General features: G+C 53.1%; 1 protein-coding gene across 2 annotated transcripts; it reads left to right on the top strand.

The window, feature by feature from the left end:
* Positions 1 to 166: 166 nt before the first annotated feature.
* On the top strand, positions 167 to 9,580 carry Prr18 (proline rich 18). Of its 2 annotated transcripts, XM_029533069.1 has the most exons (3): positions 167 to 194; positions 5,897 to 6,170; positions 6,472 to 9,580. In XM_029533069.1, the coding sequence occupies exon 3, from the start codon at positions 6,479 to 6,481 to the stop codon at positions 7,403 to 7,405; it is 927 nt and encodes a 308-aa protein (XP_029388929.1). In that variant the 5' UTR covers positions 167 to 194; positions 5,897 to 6,170; positions 6,472 to 6,478; the 3' UTR covers positions 7,406 to 9,580. The 2 variants fall into 2 exon arrangements, with proteins under 2 accessions (XP_029388929.1, XP_021077395.1); XM_021221736.2 differs by lacking the exons at positions 167 to 194; positions 5,897 to 6,170 and adding an exon at positions 6,254 to 6,348.
* Positions 9,581 to 10,418: the final 838 nt, after the last annotated feature.

Raw genomic sequence — 10,418 nt, 5'->3', positions numbered from 1 at the left:
TAACAGAAACACTTGGCTTTGGGGGGCAACAGGATATGAGGAAGCAGTGACTTGCTGTCTCCTTCAGGTCCCCACAGGCTGACGGTGGCCCAGTGGCAGCAGGAGTATACTTGTGGGGACAGAATGTGTGGGGTGCAGATGAAGAGGGCAGCATCCTCAGTGGTGTATGGAAGACTCGCTCTTGTCTCTGCTTGGTGAGTGGCATAGTAAGCGTGTAATAGACATGAGGCCGAAGGGAGGTGGAGAAGGTGCAGCCGTTGTGGGACGTTCACTCTGCTCAGCGTCTCAACATACAGAAATGGCGAGAGGCAACAGGCAACCGGGGCACCCTGTGCACTTGGAGGCTGGAGAGATGACCCTGCTTAAGAATACTTGCTTTTCTCTAGAGAACCAGTTTAATTCCTAGCACCTGAAGAGTAGCTCACAACCATCTTTTAATTCTAGTTTTAGGGGATCTGAACCCCTCCCTGGCCTCCAGAGGCACCACATGCGCATGGTGACCAGACATACATGTAAACAAAGCACTCATACACAAAAATAAAGTCTTTAAAATCTGCAGACTGAGGGTTTCACCAGCTTACCCTGGAGCCTCTTGGGAGCTGCGTGCCGCCCTGGTGCCAGATAAGAACACAGGCACCCCTGTCCAATAAGAGGCTCGGGGTACCTTGAGGAAGCATGGGATGAACAGAGGTTCCATCCTGTGGCAGGTGGGCTCACTGACAGACCTGCTGAGAGAAGCAGGTAGTAACAGGGAAGCAGGTCTTAGACAATCCCCCTACAACGGTAGTGAAGGAAAGAGCCTGCGTCTCAGGCCCAGGGAAGAACAGTCGCAAGCCGAGCTCCCCACAGGTGCCTAGCCTGTCCTGTCGGCCACACCCTGCTGTGCACTTTACTGTGTGGGCCACACCCTGCTGTGTCACCCATAAGGTCTGAAGAAAACAGAATTGGGGGTCCCCTTCAAAAAATATCTCCAAGTAGACTTTAAAACCCAGATACTGTCTGCTCACCTTGTACCCTGTCCTGGCTGGGTCTAGCCAGTCCCAAAGAAGGGGTCTTTCGGAACCTGGGAGAGAAAGGAGCAGAGGCTACTTGGAAGAACGGAATCCGGCCGGGTAGCCTAGCCTGTAGCCCTTGGGAGTTCTTCCTGTGCAAGCATCATGGTGGCTCACAGAAAGCAGTACTCTATGGGGGCTCAGTACTAGTACTGCTCAGTACCAGGGCAAAGTAAGTAACTTTGAATAAGGATGTCTACAGAGGCAGCAGGGTGGCCTTAGGATGGAGAAGTGGGATCCTAAACCCACTGATGTGGAGGCATGCATGGATGACAGGATGTTGCCTTTGCTTGGGACTTCCCGGATAGGACAGGCCCTTAGACCCAGGCCTGATGGCAGCAGTGGTGGCAGCTTACACGGGCATTGCAAGATAATGGGGTAGTGCTGGGAAGGATCCAGACTTGGGGAGCACAGGCAGGCCCTGCAGCAGAGTTGGGGGGCATGCACACTTGATGTGTTGGGGCTAGCAGTCACGGGTGGGACACTGGAACCCTGATACTTAAGAAGATCCAATCTAGCCTTCCATTTCAGCCCTGAGCCTGTCCGGAGAGTCTGCAGGGCAGACCGAGTTGGAGTCCTCGGTGGGAGGGAGGGCACAGCTGTTACAGTGTGGAAGTTGTCGTCAGTTAAGGTCGGGCCATGAGGTGACGTGGCTAGGGCTCTGGAGCCTTGTTTGCATCTGGTTTCTGAACACCAGGGTCAGTCCTTTGGGCAGGGATGACCCTGCTTTTCTCACTCGGTATCCTTCAGTCCTCGCGTGTTATATGTAGCTAGTTCCTCGGCACAGGCCAGGGTCACGTGGCACACGTAGTAGCATATGCCAGCTCTCTTGTCTGCTGGCCAGCTAACATCACTCTATACTAGAGAGGATCCCGCCCCCACTCCCACCCCCACCCCCAGATCCATGGTAGGGCCCACATCAGGAGAATGGGAGCTGTAGACAGGCCCTGAGGGGATCCATGGCCCATTAAAAGAATGTAGTGCTTTCTTTAGTATCTCACTGCCTTTCCAGAACCTCCAAGGTGTGGAATGTGTGCATAGTACCTGGGGCCTGGATGGCCTAAGGAGGTTATTTGGAGCAGGGGCAAATGGCCCTCACCAGGAGTGTCCACACTCCACTACCTTGTGGAGGTTTGAGCATTGCAAAGGTGTGGGCCCCTCACAGTTTGGGCAAGAGCTCCACTCAGCGTTTTTCCTCATCTGAGAGTTGTAATAGGCTAGGCTTGTTCCTCTATAGGATAACCAGCAGGGATGAGTGGCTGCTGGTGCTTGGTAGGCAGCACTCAGTAGGCAGACCATTCAAAAAGGGTCCAGGCATCTGTGGGAGGTGCCTGCAGTACAAGGCCGCGAACACTCTTACTTTCCACTGAGCCTGGGATGCCCTGGTGTCTGAGTGCCTTTAAGATGAGCCACTATTAGAGTGACCAGGTCCAGGATCCAACGCTGTCGGCATGAGACAGTAGAGTGTTCATTGGTGGCAGATGACAGTCATGGTTAATGTGGCTTCTGGCAGCTTCTCATCCTGGACCATCAAAGGTGTAGAGTCAGTGTCAGAATCCCCACCCGTGACCTGGGGACCTGTACTGTGGCAGCTCTGGTTTCCAACAGCCAGAAGAGTTAGGTTGGCAGAATCCTGAAAAACGGCCAGCCCCAGGGTGGGGCAGAGGCAAGCATCCAGTGCCCTGTTTGCAAGCTGATCTGGCTTCACCCACACTGGTGTGGCCTAAGCAAACACTCTGTTCTCCTCTTCCCTTTAAATGCCGCCTAAGCCAGCTTTGGAAGTATAAAACTACCAGGAAAATGTTTGTGAGGTCGTTTGCAATATCAGTGCTTGTGCAAAGCATCTATGGTTCCACAGAGGTCAGGGTGAGATGGCTGCTAATGGTAACATATGCCTCTATCCCACCCAGACGTGCTTCCTGCAGTGCCACTGCCCCTAGCCCACAGGGAAATGACTTATGAGACTGCTTCAAACTGGGCTGAGTGGGGGGGGGGGGGCTAAAGTCCCCACCAGTGGGGACTCTCAAAACACACCTGCCGTGGCAAAGAGACCTGGGTGTAGTCACTTTACTCATTCTGAAAAAATCTTTAAGGTTGTGGTAGTTACTATACTATTATGTTTGAAGTCTGGAAAACAAGTTAATTTAAGATGAGACGCTAAGTATGTCTATTTGGGCTCGCTGACTTGTGCTTTTTTTCCTATCAACTCAGGATAGTAAGTTCAGTGAGTATGTGGGTTATCTTTCTGTTGGTGTGATAAAACACCACGATGGAGGTAGCTTCTAAACAAAAGCGTATGTCTCCAGAAGCTTCCAGAAAGCTGGCTTTCTGTTGGCAGAGCCAGAGTGCGGCAGCAGGAACAGCTGAGCGCTCACATCTCAGACCACACACAGGGCAGGGAGCTGACTCGGCAATGATGTGAGTCTTTTGAAACCTCAGAGTTCCCAGCAATCCTCCGACAAGATCATACCTCCGAATCCTCCTCACAAAGCCATTAGCTGGGACCAGGTACTCAAATATATGGGGGGATGAGGGGGAGAACATTTTCAGTCAGACCACCACATGTGGGGAACTTCGTTAGCCTTTTTTTTTTGTTTTGTGGTGCGTGTGCATTCCTGTGCGTGTGCCTGTACTGTGTAACAAGGTTTGGTGTCTCCTTCAGACACTCTCCACATTATATGAAATTCCAAGTAAATTATGACTGTTTAGAAAATTATGTAAAAATGTGTAGTGGTCAACTAATCACTTCAATATACCACGCATCTTTAGAAAACTACTTTAAATTGTTTTTGCATGTATTGACTTTTGTATGTGTCTGCCTGTGTCCTGCAACAGTGCATACAGAGAGCATCAGTGAACAACTTACAAGAACCTGTTCTTTTCTTCCATTGTGTGGCTTCCGGGGATCGAACTCAGATCATCGAGCTTGGAAGCAAGGGTCTTTATCCTCTGAGCCATCTTGACCCGCATCTCCTCTTTGAAAGTCTTTTGATCACCTTCACTTCGGATGACCTCCCCTTGTCCCAACTGCCACCTGCTAAACAATCCCACCAAATGGAATGCGTAACAGATTCCATAACAGTCAGTGTTGTGACTGAGTCAGGGGTGGACACCCACCCCGTGCCTCCTTTCAGGTATCCTGCTCTTCCTAACTTCTTGCAAGAGGCAGAGGGACAGGAAGACAAGTGCCACTGAGGTGTAGACACTCCTCCCAGAGTCAGAAGTGAGCAAGCCCCTCCTGCTAAGGCAGCTCATATGAGGCGCTGGGATGCCTTCCCCTGAAGTCATGCCTGGGCCCAAGCTTCCTGCTTCTATTCCTCCTGACTCTCAGGGGACAGGGATGCTTGTAGCTCCCAAGGTTACAGGTCCTGGGCTAGACAGCAAGCTGCTAAGGTGACATGGAACATTCCAGTACCAAGTCTGGACCTAGTTATCGGTCTGGTAATGGTTCACTTGCTCCTCTGGGCTTTTAACACACCAGTCTCTACCAGTTGGAGGTGGGGTTCACTTATGTGGGTTCCCCAACCACATCTTCCTTGTCTTTAGTGTCATAGTCCCATCCAGCTCTGGACTCTCACACGGTGCTGAGTCTTGTCCTGTCTCTCTCTGCATTTAGAGCCTCTGGAAGCACCACCCCCTTCCCTGTAGAATGGACAAGGTAATTGGAGTGCTCGACACAGACCTACATCAGTATATGTCACCTCTTAAAGTTAGGAGACTGCCTACCACCCCCACCTCTGACCTTCAGCCCAGCCACTCCTATTACTTCTGAACACCTGAAGTCTTAGGAAGCAATCTGAACATGGAAGCAGAGGATTCCAGATATCACACATTTCCACTGGCACATGTGACATCTGGGCATCCAGCAGTTTGTTGCCTTTCCTCCAAAGCTGACCTCCCCAGCTGTACCCACAGAAATGGCTCCTGGCTCCTTTCCCCTAATATTCAATCTGCACCGTGCTTACATCTTCATCCCAACAACTACCTAGAAACTAGAACCCGGACTAAAACGACACAAGCGTGCTTCAGTGTCTTGGGAGCTAAGCTGCCCATGTTCTAGTGGCCTGAGCTCAAGGCAGAGACTACTGCCCTGGGTCCCCTGGCAGGGGCAGAAGGCTCCTGTGAGCCAGAGAGCTCTCTGGAAGCTAGTTAGCTGCCTTTGCATAGGGGGAAGATGATGGAGATGCCTGTGTAGTTGGGGGACCTATGCCAACTTCTTGGATGCTCTGATGAGAAAAGCTTCCGGCCCTGACAAGTTCCCTTGGCTACCCTGGGCTGTGAGTGTCCAGTTGCTACTGGAAAAGGACAAACAGAAGAGGAGGGGGTGGAGTGACTGTTGGCACAAGACACAGAGGCTTACCCACTTTCCCATGTGCTCACCCTGGGCCAGAGCTATTCATTGTGCATGTCTAGCTGTTTGTTGCTTCCTTTCAGTGAAACAGGTGCCTGGTAAATTCCTTTGACTTGTAGGTGCATTGTCTTCTAACTGTTGGATGGCCAGCTTATTGGATCTTTCAGTGTTGTGGTTAAGTTTTCATGTATAAACAGCCAGCTTCCCTTGTCTGTTCATCTTCCCTTGTCTGGCACTGCAGGCAGTCACTTGATAAAACAGAACAAGTCATATATTTCCTATGTTGCTATTGTATAACAAAACGCCTTGCCTATTCATAGATAACAAATGGCTTTAATGTGTAAATAACTCCCAAGGAGTGGTATCAACAATGCCCAGAAACCTAGGTAGCGCCTAAAGGCCCCGCCCGGTACCACCGCTTTCTCTGCTATTCCAGACTGGCTCCAAATTCCTCTCCAGAGTCATCTGAAAGGATTCTCTGTCTAATGTGCAGGGCTCCACCAGTGACTTGGTGCCACCAGTTCCCTTGAGACCTAGCTCCCTGCTTCTGATGGACTAATCCTTCACTTCTCGAGCCATGGGAGAACAAGAGAGGAGAGCCTTGGGGTACTGGGTGCCAGCTCCCGCCCCTGCGAATGTCGGGCACTTTGTCTCCAGCGTTCAGCAGTCTGCGATAGCGGCAGCCCCTAGCAGCCCGGGACTTGGCAAGCCCTTGCCAGCGCGCGCTCCTCCTCCTGCCGCCCGGCCCAGCCCGGCGCGTCTCGGAGGTGCGAACCAGGCGACATCCAGATTCGCCAGCAGTGGGGCGGCTGCTGGCCGTGACCGAAGGACCAAGCTCGGAGCACACGGAGGGAGCTCCCGGGGTTGCCAAGGCGAGGGCGGGGCGGGAGGCGCCTTCGCTTGAAGGAACTGGGAGGGAGCGGGAGATGCTGCGGCTGCTCGCAGGTGGGTGTGCGGGGAGCGCGCGGCGATCAGCAACAGATGGGGAGGCGCTGGGGGTCGCCAGGCCAGTGGGGCGGCTCCGCGCGCGGCGACTGAGACCCGCCCCACCCGCCCCTCTCCTTCCAGGACACTGATGCTCCGCTTGCTCGGCAGAGTCATGTCATTCCCGCCTATGCCGCCTATGCCGCCGCCGCCACCACCGCCCCCCCGAACTCCGGGGGGCCCTGCCGCGCGCCAGCTATCCCGGAGACCCTGTGCGCCGCCCGCGCCTTCGCCGCCCACCGCGGCCGCCGCGGCCGCCGGCGAGAAGAAGAGGAGGCCGCCCGAGATGCTGCTCTCCAGCTCCTGGCCCTCTGCCACCTTGAAGAGGCCCCCGGTACGGCGCGGCCCCGGCCTGGGTTCGGGCACCCCACAGCCGCCTACCTCCGCACGCGTCCCGCCCCAGCCCTCTCCGGGCCGTGGGGGGACCTCGACCACGTGCTCCGCGCCCCGGCGGGTCGCCTGTAGCCACATCCCAGCGGGATCCACCGCCTCGGGGATCTCTGCGGGGGCGGGGGCTGGGCCCGACGACGCCACGCGCTTCTCCTTGAGCCTCACCCCAGAAGCCATCCTGGTCATCCAGAGGCGCCATCTGGAGAAGCAATTGCTGGCGCGACCCCGCAGGCCCTTCCCCGCACCCTCGGCCGACCCGCGGCGCCCACTGGTACCCTGTCCCCGGACCAGGGCTTCGACCCTGCGGAGGGGCGGTTCCACCAGTGTCCCCGACGCGCCTCTGGCTGTGGCTGTCAGCAGCCGCCCTCCCCGTGCCTCGCTGCTGCCAGGAGGTCTGCAGGCCACTCTGCCCAGCCCGCGCCCCTCCAGCCTGCGCCCAGTGCTTAAGGTGTCGCTGCTCAATGAGAAGCACAAATACGATGATGAGGAGTATGAGGAGGAGGTGGAGGTGGTGGACGAGGGCCTCGTGCGCAAGTGCACCGAGTGGCTGCGTGGGGTGGAGTCGGCGGCAGCTGCGAGGGGCCGCACAGGGCATCTGGACTCGCTGCCACACCTGAGCACCCTGTGAGGCTAGGTGGGCTTGTGGGACCCTGCCTGGCTTGAAGCCCACGGTCCTCTCCTGCGCTCCTTGCACACCTGGGCTCTTGTGAACCAGGTAGGCCAGCAAGGGGCAGGACTATTGCCTGGAACCTTCCCCAGGCACACGTGCTTATTCATGAGTGACCCACAGGCTTTTCTAACGCCCACCACCCACCTCCTGTGCAATTAGGTCAGCGTGGGACAGGACAGACTCGGCTGACTCTAGCAGCTGTCCCCTGCTCCTCCTGCTCTCCCCCACGCCCGCTAATGTGGGGGTGGGGGAAGGACCTGTGAAATGCCTTCTAACCTCCCACCCTAACTAAGGTCCTCTGCCTCAGGTGGCATTCCACTTCCTGGGGACTCTGCAAGCCTGTGGCCACCGAGGGTGGGGTGATCTTCTATTGCAGAGTTAGGACATGGTGCTATCTATGTATATGATTTGTTTCCTTACAAGTCAAAAAGATGTTAGGTACTGGAAACTGGTTAACTAAACTTGTAATCCAGCATCCCTGAAACAGTGTACTGTTGCCACTGGGTGATCAAGGAGGACTTGTGCTCCGCCCGCCAGCTGAGTACTCAGCTATCCCAGACACACACACGCACACACACACACACACACACACACACGCATGCACGCGCACACACACCTCTCTCCCATGTCTATGCACAGGCAACCCCATTCCACTAGCTGTCATGCGTGCACGCATGCGTACATACATACACAGCCACGGACAGAACACATACACACGATAACACACACATCGGCTCTCACATACATGTGAATACATGGCCGCGCAGGTAGTCACAGCCACACACAGGTGTCTCTAACGGCACAGCTAGAAACGTTTAAGAAGGTGGATCAAGGTGGGGACAGGAGTCAGGGTTGTTGTCTGCTGGGAATGCAGTTTTTATTTGAGGGCACAGCAATGTCTCCCTCACTAGCTAGGGGAGGAACTTCTCAGCACAGAGAAGGACATCGGTGGGTGAAAGCAAGGCAGAGCAAGTCTGCCCACAGGAGCAGTTTGAGGCAGAAGCAGGAAGTAGCTGTGGGCCAGGGCAGGTGTCTCTCATCACTGTGAAGATCAGTGACAAAGGGGTTCTGTAAGCTGTAAATAGTGACTTTTTAAATCCTATTTATTATTTGAATGAAGGGTAAAACTCCTGTCTCTTAATAGCTGAGCCCTTCCCATTAACTGGAGGATGATTCTTTTGTATTTCTTCTGTGCCTGAGTGAACTTAACCCCAAGGATAAGAAGGAAAGTGTTTGTTCTAATCAGATAAGGTTGCCTGTAGAAACGTAATGCATTACCTCAATTTTTTTTTTTTTACTTATCTTATGCAAGTCAATAACCAGTTTAAAGTTTGTCTTGTTAGACTTTAATGTGTCAATTCTCGATTGTATTTTAAATCAAAGCCTTACATTTTTTAAAAACCAATTATATTTTTTCCTTGTAAAGATCTTTGCTCTCTCTCTTTCTCTCTGTCTCTGTCTCTCCTCTCCGTCCTTCTTGGCGCAAGCTTTGCCAACCAAGAGACCTTACAGAGGGAACTACATGAGACACAGATGAGTTTTTTTTTTTAAAGCTACTTATTGATTTTAAATGGTTAATGCCAAAGGGGCAAAGTTAGCAAGGCTGGTTGGGGGAGAGGCAGATGGACTGTTTCTCTAGGCAAGTCAGGTGGAGAGGGCACTGTCTCTGCCCTCCAGCCTGGCACAGCACGGCTTCACCCCCCGTCTGCACTCAGCGCAAATGCCAGTACTTCACATGCTTGGCTTCCTGCCCCCCAGCAGCCCTAACAACACCAGAAAGAGTTCCTGGTACCTCCTAGAGGCCTCTAGGGAGAACTTCCTCCCTCTTTGTCCGTCACGTAGGTCTGCAGACCGTCCTGTCCATCCCTGTCTGTCTGCTTTGATTTTCCTTCCCCACAGCTCCCTCTTCCTTTCTAACTGGCCTCAGAGCAAAACTCAGTACGTTCTCCCCGGTCGGTGATCAAAGGGGCCCCGTGTGCCTCTGGCTCTTCACTTCAGAGATGGGGGCATGTTTGTGTTGGACAGCTGATGACTCTCTGTGAGGGAAGGAAGGCCTGCACGTGGCTGGCCGGGTCTCTTCCTCATTGCTGACATTCTGAGGGCATTTTCTAGTCACTGTGCTACAAATTCTTAATATTTAAATAATAATAAAAAAAAAAAGCAATTGGAAATCGTGTGATGCTTCTTGGAGAAAGCGGATAACTGTCCAGAAAGAAACTTTCAAACGATCGTAAGACCCCTGAGATGGTTCTTCACTGCCTGACTTTAGGCCTGGGGAGTTCTGGGCTCACCAAAGTCTCTACTAGAGATTCTCTGGATTTCTAAGAATTTTAAGAACAAAAGCCTTCTGAGAATGCTAGTGGATAACAACGAACTTGGGAGAGATTGCAAATTTCCCATGAGAGCTTTATCCCAAATACACCCCTAACTCTTCATTCCAAATACACTCACTCCACAGAACGAGAAAAGTGCATATAGTAGACACGTTATTTCAAGAAGATTATGAAACCTGGGTGACACCGTGTCCCGCGTACATCCAGTCAAACATTTGCTTCCGCCTAACACACTTTCTATCTTGTAGGCCATCCCAGCCAGAAGTAAAGGGTCCATCTGAGAAACAGCCTGGGTTGCTACTGGATTGTGTAATAAGTGCGACCTGCCGTTAACAGCCCATGTAGAACAGAATAGTGAATGTAAAGCCACGAACCGTTCTCTCTCTCTCTCTCGTACGTTTGAGGAATAGGTTGGTGTGCATCCTAGGTGGTGACCTTGCATCAGCGGGGACCTGATTATTGAGAGAGAAATGAGAGAGAAGATTGTGCACCGTGCCCATGGTATGTGCCTGTGAGTTCTAGAGTTTGACCCTGTGACATCATCTCCTCCAGACCTGTCAGGAGCGGTAGTTTTGCCGTTTCCTCTGAAACGTTCCAGTTCAGTGCAGGGTGGTTGATCTAGGGATCCTGTGGGGGGG

This window comes from Mus pahari, chromosome 21 (assembly GCF_900095145.1).
Source record: "Mus pahari chromosome 21, PAHARI_EIJ_v1.1, whole genome shotgun sequence".
Taxonomy (NCBI): Eukaryota; Metazoa; Chordata; class Mammalia; order Rodentia; family Muridae; genus Mus; species Mus pahari.
The sequence above is the reverse complement of the archived record's forward strand: the minus strand, read 5'-3'. Positions and strand labels throughout refer to the sequence as shown.